Here is a 20,749-nt window from a genome sequence, read left to right as displayed (position 1 = left end):
TCTAAACTGTAGAGATTGGATCCGACGACTGAGAGGCGAGACGGGAGTAACCAGCCGGTAGTGGAGCGGACACGGCGGCGGGAGCTCGGGTGCGGCGGCACTCTCGCCGGAGAGAGGCGGAGACCTTGTCGCAGTGCACGGATGATGACAGCGAGCGGCGCAAAAGACTCTCAAGAGTAAGGGCTTTCTGTTTGATGGCTTACCTAGCGCGGCGCGGTCCAGGAAGGTAGTGGACGGTGAGAGGGGCGGCGGCAGCACACGGTTGCGCGTCGGGGACGAAGCTCCGATGGCCGGGATGCGACAGGGAGCGGCGGTCCCGAAGATGCGCTCGGATGCGGCGGAGAGGCGGTGGACGCAACGGTCGGCAAGCTTGGTGCTTCGGCGGCAATAGCGGGCGGTGGTGGTGCGAGTTCTAGGGTTTTAGCGCTTGATTGGTTGGGGAAAACAGAGATGAGGGGCGAATATATGTAGGGGCGCAACAACCGCGTCGAAATCGGTTCGGTTGGGGTTCAATTGGGATACGGCTTGAGGCAGGCGACGGCGGAGGATGAGGCCGGCTCTGGACTCAGCCAGAGGTGGAAGACGACGCGAGGCCCACCGGTCAGCGGCACTGGAGAGGAGGCGGAATTTGGTCGGGCGCCTTTGCGCGAGATTGCTGGGCCTGGCCTTCGGTTGGTCCAGGCAGGGTGGCAGGTGCGGGATTGGGCTGCTGAGCGGTGGCCCAGGCAGGGAGGCGGGGTGAAAGGGAAAAAGCGACACGGGCTCAGCCCAAGAAGGAGAAGGGAGTGAGCTTGGGCTGCTCGGAAAAAGAGAAAAGGAGAAGAGATTCGGCCTATGAGGGAATTTGGATTTTCTTTTAAAGAAACATTTTCAAATCTTTTCCAAAATTAAACGATGCGTCTCGAGGTTTTCAAAAATTCATTTCCACACATAAAACTCTAATGCATCTACTCCAGCATGAATGCAACACAAAAATATAACCTAGAGCAAAATTCAATTTATTTTTAGAAAATACATTTTAACCTAATCTGTTGATTTAAACCCTAATAAAATTCTAGCAAAACTTTAGGGAATTAGAAAATTGAGAACCGGGGTGTTACAACTTTGGACTTGGCATAAATTCAAATAGGTATATTTGAATTATGACTTAGAGATCTGAGAGAGGATTTGAATTCAAGTGGATTTGAATTGAAGGGAAACTAAGAGTAGATTCGAATTTGAGATACATTTAAATTCAAACCTTTATACAAAGAACCGTAACAACAATAAACCAAATACACATGAACAATTCAACGAACAGAAAAGTTTAGTAATTAATTTAGTGTATTTTGTAATACTTCGCCAAGTAATACATTTGAATATATATATACACATATTAATATATATATATTCTATTATATATTTCCTCAATTTTAGTTAGCTTAATTAATCACCAAAAATTTTATATTTGGAGCAAAATTTGTTGTAAATTAATATAGTAAAACTCAGGATGTTACAGCGGTCAGGGGCTAGACCCCCTAGCTTATACATCTATTAGCAATGTTAAAATTACATTTGTTCTTCTCAAGAAAATAAATTAATAATCCAACACATAGAACCAATTAGTAGGCGGGTGTTGTTTTACACTATACATATATGTAAACTTTGATTGTCTTCTAGTCAACTTATACGCTCAATTTCTAACTCATATCATTTACTCATTCTTGGCAACAACTCTTTTATCGTGGAATGAGACCTTCTATTAATATTGGTAGAACCAACATAAACCTCATATTTTCTAGCTGAGCAACATACTGTTAAGAACTTAAAAGCTCACTGGCGTATAAACTCATCTTATCTATTATATGTATTCAAGTATTATGTATTTTTTAACACAAATTTGCTACCTATGGTTATTGTGAATACATGTAACAATATGTTTTTTCTTGCCAAACTTTATTAAGTTTAAAATGTTTGTTCTTGTTGGCCACTATTCGTGTTCTATTATTGTACTCTATTAATCTGAGCTCTTGTTATTTTCAGCTATAGAGATTTTTTTTTTAATTTTTATGATAGACTCCTATCGAACTAGTAAATGCAATATCAAAACGTTGAATTCATAGATATCAACATTCATTATATGAAAGATCCTATATTTATTACTGTAGGTGAATTTGTATATGAACAAAAATAAAGATATTTTAAGATAAATATGGAAAATGAACATCTCAACACCTATATTTTGTTTCCTACAACCGATTCAAATTTATTTCTCTTTACCATCATCCAATCCTGGTTTCGCCCCCGTCGGCGGCCAACCCGCGGCGCGCACATGCCTGTGCCATGGCGTAGGGCGGCGGCTCTGGCCAGCAGCGCGAAAGCCTCGCCTGGTTCACAGCCTTGCATGTCTCGGTGCAGCCGGTGTGGCGCTCGGCATGCCGTCCGATGCGCCAAGGCACGCAGGACAATGGTTAGCTCGGCGGAGCTCTCGCACTTGCTCCATGGCACATGGTGGCAGTCCATAAATTGCATGCTACTCCATCAAGACACAGGAGCAGCCAGCCGTATTGGCTTGGCTTGCCATCTCGCCAAGACGAGCAGTGATTAGTTACCGCGGTGCGCTGCAAGGCGAGGGGCGACCGGTCCGGGGACTGGCAAGGCACGACTGGTCAGCCAGGGAAGGAAGACACGTCGTCCATACAAAACTTAAATAAAAAATTAAATTCAAAAGAAATTAGTATGCATGAACATACATGATTAGCGAGTACTTGTGCTGATAACATGTTGTAATAATCATGTTATCGTGCACTTATCAAACAAGAATTTAAAAAAACAATACACATAAGACTATATCTGGTAACACTCTACTTTATTGATGATTGTGTGGATAACATGAAAACCCATTCGGTCCTTATATGAGGGCAGGAAGGAACTTTTTTACATGGATGGATAATATGATATTGAACTTTCTACTACTATTAGACTTGATGGCTTATGCCACTATGGGCATAATTTAAGTAAATGACAGATATAGCCCATTGGATGGGCCATATTACAACATCTTTCACTTAAATGCCGTATTCTCACAAAAACATGCACAATTCACAATTTCCTATTAAATTTGTAGTTTTGATATTTTAACTTCTCACTAAATGTGCAGTTCTCTAAAGCAATATATTAAATATATAGCTTTAATTTTATGATAGTTTGGTTAGAATATCTGTAGTTTTTAGAAATTTAGTCAAATAGTGAATACAGAGCTCAACTAACATAAGATTCCAAGTAAAGTAGATTATATACTCAATTGAAACGTTGATGTGTTTTACAAAATCCTATGTTCCAAACACCCATTCATATTTCTTTAAAAAAACACGCATACATTCTCACATTTTCAATATTAATATACCTTTCTTATTCCTTTATATTCCGTCCTATAGACCCTACAGCTAAAAAAAATTACTAAATTTGTCTCTACTTTAAGTAATTCTTGGCGCCTCAAAACCGTGGAGACTCTGTTAATCTCCCCGAGCTGCCTGTTGTGCTGCCTGAGCTGGCTCCACAATGCTTTTTGCTAGCATGTAAGTCCGCATGTCAAGATTCTTCAAGCTTTCGATAATCTGCTCATGTCTGCAAAAGATTTTTCCCATAAACGGATGATATAGATAAGCATATCCCTATTCTGGCTATAAACAAATGATTATTGGACCAAATCGCATTATTGAAGTAGTAACATGTTTAAAACGAACAGAGTCCGAATTGACATACAGTGGTTGTCCATGACTGAAGCAACTTACACATTAACATGATTGGTCGTCATGATTAGAGTTCCTGACACCGAATCGATCTTCGCGTCCAGTTTTGAACTCCTAACCAAGTTCATTATCCACAATTCCGCCTCATCATGCCTCATGTTCAGCTTCTCTGCCAGAATGCTGTTCATTGCAACAACAAAAAAGGAAGAAAACCTTAGCCTTATATATGTTAATACTAAAAGTTTATAATAAATGTGAAGTAAAAACCAAAGGAAAATATGCTCCTTTTCTTTAGATCGAAGGCTGGTACAGGTTTAGCACCCTGAGAAGCAAAATTCAGTTAAGAGCATGACATTGTTCCTAACAGGTCTAGTCAACAAGCTGATTAGTTCTCTATAAACTGAATTGATAACAGCAGTTGAAGAATCATGCAATGTCAATAACTACCCCATAGGAAATTGCAGTTTTGCTGATGTTAACCAAAGGAGTCTGAAGCCATCTAGCTATATAAGATAAGATAATATAGATTACCTAAGAAATATAAGATAGTCCAAGCAAATAGCCAAATAGTAGATAGAAAACAAGCATGACACTAAAAGAGTTCCTTAGAAATCTGGATTTAGTGGGTGGGTACTTAACGATCGTACTGCCTTCGGATTGATCATTGTAGCAGAAATTTCTTCAGTCATTAAAAAGTGAGTAGAAAGCCAGAAACACCCACCTAATATTAATGCACCGATGTATGCAGCAGTATCTCTCGAAAATAAAGAGACGAGCATTTTCAAGGAACTCGTCTATCAAAGGAACAATGGTGAAACTTCCTTGTTCAATCCCCTTTCCCAGAAAAGGATCATTCAGTATAACCTAGAAAGGTAGCCATAAGAACACAAGAAAGGTAAGGCAGCAAATTCTATAACATATAAGATCATAATTATTGTTGACAACTGACAGCAAGTTCTATGAGAATAATTATTGTTGAATATTGAGGTAGCAGTGCTATCAAAATATCACTGTCAACGATTTAGCAAAGCAAGAAGCAGAAAAGTACACATAAGCACACTTCATCATCTGTGTAATACCTGGTTTATTTGTAAAGTGTAACCTCAGTTTTTTCTATCAATTTGGACGGTTAGCTGTTTGTTTGAGTCCATCCCCAGCCCGAGAGCAAAGGCAGGCACTCCTGTGCAGCCCAAGCCATCCACACCCCTTTACCTAGCCCTAGAATCCACCTCCTCATCTTCACTAAGGTAGTACTTCGTTGCTCCGGCACAAGCCACTCCTCTCGCTCACAAGTCTTGCGGCCACTCTACAAACTCGGTTGGAGGGTCTCGTAAGACTCACCACTTTCAAGCCATCTAGATGTATGCAAATACCAAAAGTAATGAGTATGGATTACTCATTTGATCTAACTCTAGTCTAATCACCTAGCTAGATGCACACTAGACCTAAACTAGCACTAATAAAATCCTTCATCTTGTGCTAATTTCTTGAACTTCAACTTCAACTCCAAGTGACTTAAACCCTCTTCAATTTGTGTGTATGCCTTATGGTGAGAGTGAACAACCAAAAATAAGGAGATATTTATAGCCTCACTCTCAAAAACTAGCCATTGGGAGGAACCTGTCCAGGATTCCTAGTCACCGTATTGTACGGTGACTACCACCATATTGTATGATGATCACTTTCCAACGGTCAGAAATTCGATATGGTGACCACCACCGTATTGTATGGTGACCTCCACCATATTGTATGATGATCACTTTCCAACGGTCAGAAATTCGATATGGTGACCACCACCGTATTGTACAATGACTGATCTTCTGAGGCATCAATTGACATGGTCTCTGTATAACTATACAGTATCCCATCATATTGTACAACAACCTCCTACCGTATTGTACAGTAACTCTGAAAAGCTCTGTTTGTCTTATATTACCCTTGATTGTATTGTACAGTGATCTTGTCATATTGTACGGTGATCCTATCGTATTGTACGATGACCTATTTTCTATAGGAACTTGTCCAATTCAATCCAACTCAAGTCCGGGCCTTCGTGGCTTCTCTTCCTTGATGTCTTAAGTCTTTATCTAGTCTATTAGAGCTATTCAAACTTAGTATACATCACCTACTAGGTAACTAACCCAAAGACTCTAGATCAAGGTATTAAACCCAAACCCTTCTTTATAGTACGGCAAAAAAATCATCTATAAAAGTAATGCTCTCAACACCATGATCACTTGTCTAAACAATAGGTCATTATATCTTAATGAAGCTCTTCTTTGACCTTGATGTTAATCCTTTGAGGTGTTTGGAACTCCAAGTTCATCATATAGCATCCATGAGATTAAACCTCAAATATTAGCAAATAATATTTGTCCTATTGACTAGATTGATATTAATCACATTGACCCAATACTGAAGTCCTTGGTCTTTCACCAAGGACCACTATGAGAAATTAGATGCATCTAGCAATAATTACTAAACTTGTATTTGTCAAAGAAATAATACTTGAACCCGCCATCATATAAATTGATTAGCAGGTGATGACTCACATCACAGTGGATGTTCTGCCAACAAAAAAAATATCTAATTCATTGTCTTCCAAGCTTTTCAATATTTCAACAAGCACATACATGTGAAGTTCAATAAATAGCATGAAGATTGATAAAAACAGCCTCAAATTACCTTCTCGCACTCCATGAGTTTCAGTTGTGCACCATCGAAATCATAATTCACATACAAGCATTCCAGGAATTCAGTTATGGGATCCTTAATGCAATGCTGTTCTTGTTGAATGACTTTAATAAACTCTTTAAGCATATTCCTTCTCCTTTTGTTCACAACAACAGCAGTAGCTACGTATCTCAGAAGATGGCGTGCATTTGCCTGAATAGCATTCAAGTACCTGCAAGGAAAAAAAACAAATGAAACAAATATGAGTTGACAAATCGGCTGATATAACCTTGACATCAAAGGAAAATCACATTCATTGTTGAACTGGATAATACAAGAGGAAGGAAAGGATTTTGAAGCAACTCAAACTTCGAAAAAAATGTTTTTCAAAACCTTTTTTAACAGCAATATATTTCTGTCCTTCCGGGTATACGTATACCACCTGATGAATTTGAGCTTAAGATTCTTTTGAATGAAAAACAGCAAACACTAATTGTTCAGTTAGAAGAACTGTTTGTTTCTGAAATTCAAATCATGGAAGAAATTATTGATATCTTGCTCACTACTGATATCAAATCACTATTATAGTGATATTCGTAGTGGTGTTGCTTATATAAATATTGGGCTAGAATGCTACAGATTTAAATCATTTTGCGCTTTTTACAGACAAACCTGTCCTGGAAGAACAGATCAATGATACCATTTCTGCCATTTTCATGGTTAAAGAAGATAAAGAGACTCCAGTGCATCAGCCAAATCCTATTCTGGAGCTGATTTAGAGGTGATGAGAAGTCCTGCCATAAAAATCGGATAACAAACAAAGTTAGTTACATGATGTATGTTAGCAGCATAGTTACATGATAACACAGAAAGTTAGTTACATGAAACATTGAGACTAAACCTTTGAATCAATAATCTCTTTTAAGCGATTGAGCTCTTCCAACGCAGCGTCCCAATTTTGCATTAAAATCTCTGATGCCAACAACCCCCACGAAGCACTCACGCTCCTCTCGCTGTTTGTGCACAAAACACGGTACTGGTACAGGTAGTCAACAGCAGTTGGATAATTTCCACACTCAAACAGAAATTTAGCAAGATCGTACATAGCTTCAATCTGGTCAGGACCAATCTGCATTGTTAATAAGATGAATCTGATTAGTTGTGCCATAACAATACGCTTTTTTCTAAAAAATGAATAACCTAAACTCTTCTTCTAAATTCTAAACAATTCCTGAAAACAATTCTAATTTTAGTTATTATACCCAGAGCTTCAACAATTCCTGTAAATTCACTGTAAGCATCACCTGTTCCCGAAGACTTATTCATTGTAAACGCAAATCAATTTCACAAATTTACAAAATCAATGACCCTACTCTTCATGCCGCAAGCACGAAACAAGTAGAAAGTTAAAACTGAAGGAAAGTCGCAGATGAGATTGACACACCCGGAACCGCTCACGGAGCATGTGAACGTTGTACTGCCTGTCGGGCCTGAGCTCCTGCACGAGCTGCGGGTCCCGGAGGAAGGCAACGAGCGGCGCGGCGGCCGCCTCGAGCGCCTTGAGCCTGGCGAGGACCTCGGCGCGGCGCGCGACCATGTCGTCGGGGACGTCGTCGGTGCCGTGGAGCGACATGTGGATGTCCATGGCGTACTCAACCATGTTGGTGGCGCCGAGGAGGCGGAGCTTGGCCTCCAGGATCTCCTCCTCAGGGTAGAGCTGTCGCTCCTGCAGGAACTCCAGCAGCGGGAACACCAGGTGGCGGTCCAGCTGCGCCGCCAGGCGTGACGTCAGGTCGTGCTCCGCCATGGCTCTGCTTCGTTCCTCCGTTTGGCTAGGGTTTACGGGGCTCGAGGCGGCGGCGCGGGGCGGGAGGAGAGCAGGAGTTGGTGGGAAAGCAGGTGTTTCCTCAGTGAAGGAAACAGAGGGGAGGACGAAGGTCAAATTTGAATATTTGATGGTTGGTTTTTAATTGTCAAAAAAGGAGACCCACCTCTAATTTAAAAAAGGAAAGTATGTTAGAGATGGACACGGAGCTGTGTTGGCGCGGCTCGGCGTTAAGCGAATGAGCTTACCTAGGCTTGGCGTAGCTTGGTAAGCAGCTCGAGATTAAGCTCGGCAGCTTACCACGTAAAACAATCCAAACATTACTAGCCTTTTGGTTTAAGGAACTAGGTGATCCACCGTCACCTTATTCTCAACCGACATGTTTGGTTCGAGGAAGACCTATCACCACATCATTCCTTACAAGCACATGGTTAATGTAAATATAAAGGATAATATAATCCCACGAAAATTCATGAGATAAACTCATAATAGACCATCCCATCAGAATGAGTTTATCCCTCAAACCGAACACTGTTTGGATCTCAATAACAACACAATAAACTAGTATTTTGTGGCATATTAACTGTTCATATCATCGCATTAATAGGATAAGGGTATTTATAGTTATACATCAACCACTCCAATTCACATTTCATCAGTGCCCCTGATAATGAGTAGTACAAAACTATTGTATCTGGATACTCTAATGTTTCCTATATTCTCAGAGTATATTTCTATCCTGGTGAGGGATATCCCTAATGCATGAAAACCTCTCATAGGTTCTGCAATATCCCTTAAACAAGGAAGTTTATCTCAAAGTTATAGATAACTCGAAAATGAGTCCAGAAGCCACATGATGACCTATATATATAAGTTGAATGCAAGCCAAGAGAAGCCGAGCAAGGGAACCATCGACTAGATTTAGATCCATCTAGGTTAGCTACATACCTTCTTGTAACAGGCTCATATCAATACAAGTCAAATAGAATGTAAGGTTATTATCCTCTTGAAGGTCCGAACCTATATAAAAACCCATGTGTATTCTCCTACAATCTGTCTACTCAAAGCATCCCTTATTTCTTCAATAAATTCGTTAGATCGGAGGTTCATAAATCGTCGAGAGCCCTTGTTTCCCAGAATGTTCTCATAATATTCTATTGGTATTACAGTCACTACATATTATAGGTTGTATCATCTCAGGATGTGACACATGCCTGCCAGTACACATGTCAGTCAGCCCTTCGATGAACTGACTGACCACCTTCTAGCCTTCTTTCAGCCTTGTTCCCTTCGAACCCTTCATCCTGTCTCAGGTAGTCCTTTGCTCCTTATCCACGCATTCGGCAGCCCTCGCCCGTACGGTCAAGATGGTGGGGCCTTCGGGACCTTTACTCCTCATCAAGTGGTGCATCAGGCCCCTTCGACGCCTTTGGCGACCCTCACCCTTCAGGACCGAGGACTCGGCCATCGGGACTCTCGCTTCGCGTCGGTTGTCCCTTCGACTCCTTCTCTGCAATACAACTTTAGAGAACATTATTATGCTAGCACTGCCACTTCCTATCCGGGGTTGCCCGAGGTTAGCCAATGTCACATGGGGGGACTAGTGTGATACCGTTCCTCCCACAGTGGCCACTCGCGATTGAGGTCCGACTTCAGAGGGCCAAAGCCGAGAATCTTTAGATAGTGGGGTAGTGCCCCTTCTCTCGGCTCCCCCCCCCCCCCTTTGGGCGAGCTGAAGTCAACCCCAAACAATGGTTAAATGTAATTCAATGATTTAATTAACATTAATTCAATGATTACAACGGTTAAATTTAGTCTGAATATAATTTAATCTTAATTAAGTAATTAAGTATTCCTAATTAATTGCAATTAACAGAAGGTTTCCGTGTTTATTGGAAGCGTTTTGAATTTGCGACACGTGTCAAGCTGCTATTCGTCCTCCGTGCACGTCATCTGGTTTTCTCGCTCACACGGGTGGGGTCAGTATAAATAGAGCTTCACCCCTCCCCCCACCCCCCACCCCCGATGGTAACTCACTCATTCTTCCTCTCGCTCACTCTCTTGCACTCCTCCATACCTTCATTGGGCTCTTGACAACACCTTTGGAGCGACGATCTCTTCTTCCCAAAGCGATGTCGAGAGCGAGTATTCAGCGGGCCAACGACAAGCACTCTTCGACTCCTTTCTTTAAGCCCTCGAAGTTTACTGAGGAAACTCATGCTCAGCTTGTAAAGCGCGGTTGGCTTCAACAACTCGACAACGCCTGGGTGCTAGCTCTCGGATCGTCGAGGCCCACTTCGAACGATGACAAGGTGGTGGTCTTTGTCAAGTTCTTCACAGTCGTGCTATGATTTCCCTGGACAAAGTTCCTCGATGGCGTGCTAGAGCGGTACAACTTGGAGATCCAGTAGTTGACTCCGAACATCATCGTCCACCTCGCCGCCTTCGTCTAGGCCTCGAGGGCCAAAAGGGTAACCCCCGGCTCGGGCACATTCGCTGCCCTGCACTATGCCCACTGCCAACCGAAGCTGCTAGAGATTAACAGACTCGACCACGTCGCCTCCTTTGGTAGCATCTCCTTTGTTCCCTTTTGCAGCATCTCATCCATTCCCTACAGAACGCTGGAGCTTCCAACAAAGGCCTACCAGAACCAATGGAGCACCAATTGGATAGACTACTTGTTCTACCACAAGTTCCCGGAGGCCTGCTCAATGCACTCCAAGACCAAAGAGATTTTGTTCCTCCGAAGGCCCCAAGTTTCCTTGATGCCGGCCATGACCGAGAAGGTCCACATTTTGGCGATGATTTCTCGGTGGCTAGGAATTTGCGACCTTGAGTCTAGCCCCTCACCACTAGTGGGCGTTTAATGAGTCATCATCCCCTTTGATCGAGGATAGCCTTCGTCATATTAAGGCTTGGCTAGAGCTCATCAAAAACCATGTCACAGTGGACTCACCTCTCCGGCAAGCAGCGAAAAATGGTCAGAGGTTCTCTCAAACTTGACTCGGCAAGATCTGGGTGATGAGGTAGTTCCCTTTGGGTTAATGACAATGCACGATGCCAAAAGCTTCTAAGCTCCATGAATAGAGCACTAAATGTGGAGGGCAAAGGCGTGGTGGTTCGGGGTGAAGGTCTAGGCCACTATTTAAAGGCCGCGACGAGGGGGAAGTCGTGATGAGTTTTCGGTTAGGGTTCTGTAGAGTTTGTGTTAGAATTATAGGGGTGGAGCCTGTATAATAATTCTCAATCAATCTCAAAGGTCTATATTGTAGAGAGGCGGCCTATGATGAGATCCAGCCTCTATTAGTACCATATTGCTAATGGAGGTGGAGGTAGGGGATTTTCTCCCTATATATATGCAAGGATCCCACCTCATTGGGTGAAAAATAAATAGACTGCTAATTGAGAGTATCCTTTAAATTGGGAACACTCTTATTATGTGAGTTTGTATGAGAGCTTGGGTTTTGCCTCTTTCTCTTTCTGTTGCTATGCCACTATAGTCTACTCCATCCTGTTGTCAATGTGCACCGACAATCGGGAGAGCAAGTCTCCGAAACCCTCGCTCTTGAGATCCTGCACCGGGAGAGAGCGAATAAGGTTTTTGGAAAACACTCCATGCGACTGCTCAATTTCTTCACCACGACTCATCTTCCTGGTCGCTTGGGTGTCACCCGCTGTCATCACCAACAAATTTGGTGCATCATCAGCAGGATCGATCATGCCGTCAACACAGTGCAACCAGCATCTTCAGCAACCTCTACAACGCGGGACTAGTACGTAAAAACCATGTTATTCATACTTTATTTCCCGTGGTTCCTAATTTTGAGTATAGTAGATCTAGGCATATGTAGTGCTTTCATACACATGACTAGATTATACTCTGGTAATATGAACATGTTAGTTTATCAGTTTATGCTCATGAATTATTTATGGATTAAATAAACCTAAAAGTGGCATATATTCTATCAATCCAAAAATCTTATTGTAGGCACTTAGGTTTATCAATGGCTGGATTAGTTGATGCACTGAGGCCAGACAAGTTTTCTGGTGTGCACTTTAATAATGATATGTCAAGATCACTCTGTAGCTGACGGCTATGAATATCTTCTGGGTGGATAATGGCAAGTCGGAAGGAATCTTTACTGCTGAGCAGGAAAATGCGTTCACGGGTGCCAATACACTCTTTGTAGGATGCATTCTTAGCATTCTTGGTGACCATCTTTGTAATGTGTACATGCACATAAAAAGTGTGAAGGAGCTGTGGGATACCATTGAATGCTAAATTCGGTGTATCAGATGCAGGAAGTAAAATGTATATCATGGAGTAATATCATGACTACAAGATGGTTGAAAATCGCTTTGTAGTTGAGTAGGCTCATGAGGTCAGTGCATCGTGAAGGAACTCAAACTCCTCAAGATCAATGTACCCGGCAAGTCTGTGGCTGGAGGCATCGTTGCCAAGTTACCTCCTTCGTGAAGAAACTTTGCCACTACTTAAAGCACAAGAGACAAGAGATTATTGTTGAGAGTTTGATCGTGTTTCTTGATATTAAGGAGAAAGCTCGAGCTAAGGATGTGAGTCTAAAAGGAAACGAGGGATAGACTAACACTAATATGGTGCAAAAGCCCTTCCACAACAAGAACAAAGGGAAAGATAATAAGCCAAAAAAAACTACCACCTTCAAGAAGAAGAAGATGAACACAGCAAAACTACCTTGCTTTGTGCATGGTGAGATTGGACATTTCGCCAAGAATTGTCCAGACCAAAAGGGAAGAAAGGCTCCATAAAAGCAGAACTCAAATAGTGCTAATGTGGTGACCATTGACAAAGCTAGAAACGAAGCTGCAAGGTATGGAAATTTACCTTCAGTGTTTTTAGTATTTCAATCTACTAATTAGTGGATTGATACAGGGACCAATGTTCACGTGTGTGCTGATATCTCAATGTTCTTTTCTTATCAGGTCGCCCAGGATTCCTCCATCCTAGTAGGGAATGGGTCACATGCTTCTATTTGTGGTGTTGGCACGGTCGATCTGAAGTTTACTTTGGAAAAGATCGTGCAGCTGAGGAACGTACAGCATGTCCCTACAATGAATAAGAATCTAGTTAGCGACTCCCTTCTCTGTAGAGACGGGTTTAAGGTGGTGTTTAGGTCCAATAAAGTAGTGGTGTCAAAGCATGGATAAATTATTGGTAAAGGCTATGAGTGCAGAGACTTATTCCATTTTTTCCTTTTTGATTTCAGCAATAAGTCTATAAACCATATTTGTGGCAATGTTAATGATGATGCTAGTGTTTGGCATTTGCGGTTATGTCATTTAAATTTTTGTTCTATGACTCGACATTCCAGCGTGAGTTTAATTCTGAATTTTTTTATAGTCAAAGGTTCTAAGTGTCATAGTTGTGTGCAATAAAAAAAACCTCATAATCGTCACAAGGCAACTGAGGAGAGAAATTTGGCACCTCTAGAACTCATACATTCAGATCTGTGTGAAATAAATAGTGTGTTGACAAATGGTGAAAAGTACTTCATGATGTTAATTGATGATGTGACTAGATTTTGCTTTGTATACTTGTTGAAAACGAAAAGATAAGGCTCTAGATCACTTTAAAATCTATAAAGCAGAAGTTGAGAATCAACTAGAGAGAAAGATCAAAATAATTAGATCAAATTGTGGTGGAGAGTATTTCTCTAGTGACTTCGACTTATTCTATGAGAAACATAGGATTATTCATGAGAACACGCCTCCCTATGCACCTCAATCAAACGGGGCTGCCAAAAGAAAGAACCGCACACTGACTGACTTGGTTAATGCCTTGTTAGACATTGTAGAATTATCTAAGGCATAGTGGAGGAGACCCTATTGACTTCTTGTCATGTCCTGAACATAGTTCCTCTCAAGGATAAGAAAAAAATCCCCATATGAAGAATGGGAAGGGAGAAAGTCATCACTTTTTTATTTGCGCACTTAGGGATGCTTGGTGAAAGTCAATGTACCAATAACTAAAAAGCGTAAGCTCGGACCTAAATTAGTAGATTGTGTCTTCCTAGGATATGCTCATCGGAGCATTACTTATAGATTTTTAGTGGTTAAATCTGAGGTACCTAACGTGCATGTCGATACAATGATAGTCTCGTAATGCAATATTATTTGAGTACATATTTCCTATGAAAGATTTACATAGCATGTATAGACTATCTTCTAAGATAATTCTTGAACCCACTTCACCTCTTGAGATTATTGAACAAACACATGAGCAAGATCCTAAGGAGGATGACACTGATACTACTCAGAGGAGTAAGAGACAAAGGACTGCAAAGTCTTTTAGTGATGATTTCATTGTACCTTGTGGATGACACTCCCAAGTCTATTTCTGAAGCGTTTGCATCTCTAGATGCAGACTACTGGAAGAACGATGTTCGGAGCGAAATAGATTCCATCCTCGCAAACGAGACTTAGGAGGTTACAGAATGACCCTATGGTTGCAAACTTATGGGCTGCAAGTGAGTGTTTAAGAAGAAGCTTAGGCTCGACGGTACTATTAAAAAGTACAAGACTCGACTTGTGGCCAAGGGTCATACCCAAAAGGAAGACGAAGACTTCTTTGACACTTATTCACCTGTTGCAAGATTGACTACTATCCGAGTGCTACTTTCCTTAGCTACCACATATGGTCTTATCGTTCATTAGATGGAAATTAAGATAATTTTCCTTAATGAAGAGTTGGACGAGGAAATTTATATGGAATAGCCTGATAGTTTTATAGTAAAAGGACAAGAAGGCATGGTGTGTAAGTTGTTGAAGTCCTTATATGGTCTTAAACAAGCTCCTAAGCAATGGTATGAGAAGTTTGATAGAACTTTAGTATCTGCAGGCTTTTTATCAATGAGGTAGATAAATGTGTGTACTATCACCATAGTGGAGGTGAGGGAGTTATATTGTGCTTGTATGTTGATGATATATTGATATTTGGGACAAACCTTGACGTGGTTAATGAGGTCAAGTCTTTCTTATCTCAAAGCTTTGATATGAAAGATCTGGATAAGACTGATGTAATCTTAAACATCAAGTTAATCAAAGAAGATAATGCGATTACTCTTACACAATCTCATTATGTTGAGAAGGTCTTGAGCCGCTTTGGCTACCAAGACAGCAAGTCAATCTTCTCCAACACCTTATGATCCCAGTGTGATACTTCAAAAGAATAAGAAAAGTGGCATGGACCAACTGAGATACTCTCAGATTATTGGATCACTCATGTACTTAACTAGTGCTACAAGACTTGATATCTCATTTGCTATGAGCAAATTGAGCTGGTTTACTTCTAACCCAGGCGACGAACATTGACGTGCGCTTGATCGTGTCATGCGGTATTTGCTTGGTACTGTAAGTTATGGTCTGCACTATTCTGGGTATCCATCTGTCCTAGAGGGTTATAGTGATTCAAACTGGATATCTGATGCTGGTGAGATTTATGCTATAAGTGGATATGTATTCACTTTAGGTGGTGCTGCTGTCTCATGGAGGTCTTGCAAACAGACCATCTTGATGAGGTCAACTATAGAAGCAGAACTCACTACGTTGGATATAGCCACTGTTGAGGTAGAATGGCTGCATAAGTTATTGATGGACTTGCCTGTGGTTAAGAAACTAGTATCGGCTATCCTTATGAACTGTGATAATCAGATGGTTATTATCAAAGTGAACAATTCTAAGGATAATGATAAGTCCACAAGGTACGTAAAAAGACAATTGAAGTCTGTCAGGAAATTGAGAAACTCCGGAGTGATAACCTTGGATTATATCCAAATAGTTACGAACGTAGTAGATCCCTTTACAAAGGGACTATCATGGAATGTGATAGATAATGCATCAAAGGAGATGGGTTTGAGACCCATGTGAGTTATATTATAGTGGTAACCCAACCTATGTGATCGGAGATCCCATGAATTAGGACCTAGGAAGAACAAGTTATTGGTCTAATTGGAGGAGAGTACCTTTGTTTTTTATCCACTCGAGTGAAGATGCAATACTCTCAGAGATATGTAAGGTAGGTTAGCTATTGTCTTTTTAATGTGTTCTGTTGGCTTTTAAGCAGTGAAGATGCTAACCTACAGGTCATTTTTGAAAGAACACACCTATATGAGTCTGATTGTTAGTCAGAATCTACAAGACTTGGGTGATCTCTAGTAAACTCATGAAGAGACCATGGAGTACAACTCATATGCTCCACCCACAGGGTAGCCTACTGGCAACCAAGTATCAGTTATGACTTTAAGTGAAACTTGCTTGCACAAAACTTACAATTCAAGGCGTAGTCCATTGCTCAAGTTATGAAAGAGTGTAGCTTGATGTTCTAGGTGGATGTTCAACTTAACAGTCTCTACTGAAACACTGGTATACCAAACAATAGTGGGAAATTGGTAATTCTCTATAGGACTTGGAGATCCAGTGAGAGATTGTTAGAATTATAGGGGCGGAGCCTATATAATAATTCTTAATAAATCTCAAAGACCCATATTGTGGAGAGTCGGTCTATGATGAGGTCCATCATTTATTAGTACCATATTGCTAGTGAATATGAATGTAAGGGTTTTTCTATATATATGTAAGGACCTCTACCTCATTGGGTGAAAAATAAATAGACTATTAATTCAGAGTAATCCTTAAATTGGGAACATTCTAATTACATGAGTCTATATAAAAGTTAGGGTTTGACCTATTTCTCTTTCTATTGCGTTACCGCTGTAGTCTACTTCATCTCGGCATCGGCGTGCATCGGCAATCGGGAGAGCGTGTCTCTGAAACCCTCGCTCTACAGATCCTGCACCGAGAGAGGGCGAATAAAATTTTTAGGAAGCGCTCCACGCGACTGCTTAATTTCTTCACTACGGCTCATCTTCATAGTCGCTTGGGCATCGCCTGCTGTCATTATCAATAAATTTGGCGCGTTAACAGCAGGATCAATTGATTCGTCAATAAGGTGCCACTAGCATCTTTATCAACCTTCACAACACAGGACCGGTACGTAAAAATCATATTACCCGTACTTTATTTTCTGCTGTTTTTAATTTTGAGTATAGTAAATCTAGACATATATAATGCTTTCATACATATAACTGAATTATGCTATAATAATATGAACATATTAGTTTATCAGTTTACACTCATGAATTATTTATGGATCAAATTAAACCTAAATGTGAAATATATTCCATCAGGCTAGTCTGGTGGCATCACGAGCTCGATTCCATGTTTGAACTTGAATCGGACATAGGCAGGGCTCAGATTCGATGGAGTTCTTGCGGAATCCGTTAGCAACCTTCTAGATTGCTTCCACCTGTATCGTCCTCGGATTCGTCTACAATCTCCGTTGCAGGTTTGGAAATAGTACGACGCGAGTTCAATTCCTGCCGGTCTTACGCATTTGAACTCGGTTCAATTGGGGGATTTGGGTGAAAGGGTAGAATTGAGCTCCTGGGTGACTTCTCCTTCCCTGCCTGCGACGGATTTTGTACGGGGAGATTGGTGTAGTGCTGTCTCGTGCGTAGCTCGGAGTCAGCCGAAGGTAGAAGAAGTCACTAGCGTGCGGGCTCGGTTCACCAGTGAAAGGGAGAGAGAGGAGAAGGGCAAGACATCCGGCGTGCTGGTGGACGAAGGGTGCTCGGGTGATGTTGGCCTGTGGTCTGATTCGGGAAAAATCAAGGAGATTTAGCACCAAATCCTTATACAGGTTCCTATTCTTTGATGGAGTCTCGAGCAGGGAGGCTTAGAAGATCTAGAGATGCAAAATTCTTTTTAAGATCAAAATCTTTTTATGGTAAATGTTGTATGATAGACTTCTGGCTGCCACGACCCTTAAGAAAAGAGGCTGGAAAGGGAGTGAGAGATGTGGGTTGTGCGGGAATTCAGAAACAGTAAACCATATCTTCTTCTTTGGGTGTGTAATTGCCCAATGCACTTGGAGTGCTATGCAGGAGATTTTCGGATGGATTGGCTTTCCTCGCTCGGTAGCTGACTTATGGGCAAGTTGGCTCCTGGGTTTTCTCAAGGATTCTCAAATGTTGGGGTTATTCCTTTTTGCAGGTCTAGCGTGGGCCATTTGGAGATCCAGGAATAGCATGACGATCGAGAGGAAGTTTCCAAACAAGCCGCACACAATCTTACACATTGCTATATCGTTCGGGCAGAACTGGAGGCCCCTCCTTAAAGGAGACGACAGAATCAAGGTGGATGATGGCACTTCGAGGGTCAGAGACTGCCTGGGCCGCTTCATTCCGTCTGAGGGCTTGTTGTCTGATGTCTATGAGCTATGAGCCCTGCTCTTACTTGTGTTTTAGGATCGTTTGGCGCCCCTTGGCCCTTCCAGCTGCTGTTCTAGTTTTGGTCTTTGTTTGCGCCTGTAATCTTCTGTTGTGCTGGTGCCCTAGCCTGTTGTTTCTTTTGCTTCCTTTTAATCTGGTTCTGAACTCTATTTGATTTTCAATATAAGCCGAGGTCTTTCTCCTTTAAAAAAAAAGAGAGGTCGTGGGAGAGTCGGCCCGAGAGAGTAACGAGGGGAGGAGGTGGGCTGGAGGAAGGTAGGTTGCCATCTCGACCACCTCCCACATATCCGAACCACAAGCCACATATCCGAACAATATAACCGAATCAACCACGAGAACTCTACGACCGGGTGCAAATGAAACAATAGCATGCTCATGACCGAGAGCGCGGCAGTTTGAACTGTTTATACACACTGCATGGGGATACTCCTGGACCCACACGACACGAGGACCATTCGGCTTGTGCCACCGGCCAAAGTGCACACAAGGGGTACTCGTGACAACCTTTCCCAACCAGCCCCAACCGTGTGGGGCATGCATCGCTCGACGCGGTGATACTAGAACTACTCCCGGAGCAAACTAGTACCGCTTAGAAGCCCACCCGCTCACACCGTCGATGTTCACGCCCACAAAGCCACAGCTGCGAAGGTATTCGGCTCGCCTTACCATTAGATCGGCATATGGTGAGTAAGGTAAGTGCTAAAGCCAACTACCCCGACGATCGGCCTTAAACAATGCAAGCGGCCTACGGTGTCCGATTTTCCTCTACCGACCTACCCAGGGTAACTCCACATCCGGGCAAGACAAAACACCATCCTAGAACCACCCACATCTCGTCTCATACTCACCACTCGACCAACCAACACCAACAACCCAACACGGTAACCATTGTGAAAATAATTTAACCTATAGCTCGCGAATGATGGGACGTTCCACCGCTCGACTTCTACCGAAGACCTATGCATTGCTAAACATCTCGTATCACTTTTAAGTTAGACCTTAGCATGATTAAACCTAGGCTACAAGGATATGGATCAACAATACATCAAGGTAGAGACAATGCAATTCAACATAGGATCTACCCATCAAAACCCAATATTGACTTTCTATACATGCAAACATATACATAAGCATAATTTATCAATATTTAGACTTCATTCAATACAACAAAGGTGCAATATGATAGATGCTTGCCTTGTTGTTCAGGTGGCTGCCCAAAATTTCCTTCGCTCTCCTGGAACACCGGCTCGACGTTCTCTAAAAAGAATAACGCATGCAATGCCATGAGTATGGATGAAATGCAACAATGCATGCCATAGGATGCGCAAAACATGTTAAAAGTGCAAACATGCGAATTAGAACAAAATTGGGACTCAAACCAATTTGAAAAGTTACTGAAAGTGTGGAACCTCCGGAGAAATCTCCGGAACCTCCGGACATATGCGGACTATCCGCAAAATTATGCGGAACATCCGGACATTGCGCAACTCAGGCAAACTCCGGACTATCCGGACTTTTCTCCGGACCTTCCGGACATTTTTCCGGACACTCCGGACATTGACAAGAAATGTGTTTTCGCCAATTCGTTGATCAATTCAACTTGAACACTAGACACACTCTACCTAAACATGGTCATACACTATATAAGGGGTTTAGATTCAATTAATTACGCATTAAAGATTGAAACCATTTCAATGACTCATTAAACCTCAGCGTGTATTTCATTAACCAACGGAATTCAAGCACTCATCTCATGGCTCATAGTATTTTTAATGTGTAGAGCATGTTAATACAAGGCTAAAACAAGTGGTTTCATAATTTTAGGACATGGCAACAACTAACCATGGCCTAAACAAGTTGAAACATATTTAATTAACTCACTAATTCTCAAAAATATTTTCTGGAGTTCCAACATTTTTAACATATAGTTCACACTCATACGAAGCTAACGCAACTGGTCTCACGTCATTTGGAGTTCGGATGAATTAATTATGAATTTTACAAGCCTCAACGCGCCTGATAAATAGTAACTACGGACCCTCCACACTTTTATGCGGAACCTCCACACTTTGGCGGACTATCCGCACTTTTTTGTGGAGGTTCCAGACTGCGGAACCTCCGGACAATTTTCCGGAGGTTCCGGACTTTCCAGAACTGCTCCTATTTGAGGAAAAACTTTGCCAAATCGATTT

At 41.8% G+C, this 20,749-nt stretch overlaps 1 protein-coding gene across 1 annotated transcript; it reads right to left on the bottom strand.

Annotated features, from left to right (window-relative positions):
* Nucleotides 1-3,263: 3,263 nt before the first annotated feature.
* LOC133890975 (eukaryotic translation initiation factor 3 subunit E-like) lies at nucleotides 3,264-8,348 on the bottom strand. The gene is made up of 7 exons (XM_062331642.1): nucleotides 7,849-8,348; nucleotides 7,306-7,533; nucleotides 7,077-7,198; nucleotides 6,417-6,636; nucleotides 4,453-4,595; nucleotides 3,774-3,911; nucleotides 3,264-3,606 (listed from the first exon to the last, which is right to left on the bottom strand). Exons 1-7 carry the CDS (start codon nucleotides 8,209-8,211, stop codon nucleotides 3,495-3,497), a joined length of 1,326 nt encoding a protein of 441 aa, XP_062187626.1. The 5' UTR covers nucleotides 8,212-8,348; the 3' UTR covers nucleotides 3,264-3,494.
* Nucleotides 8,349-20,749: the final 12,401 nt, after the last annotated feature.

This window comes from Phragmites australis, chromosome 14 (genome assembly GCF_958298935.1).
Source record: "Phragmites australis chromosome 14, lpPhrAust1.1, whole genome shotgun sequence".
NCBI lineage: Eukaryota > Viridiplantae > Streptophyta > Magnoliopsida > Poales > Poaceae > Phragmites > Phragmites australis.
This window is presented reverse-complemented; position numbering and strand designations above follow the sequence as displayed.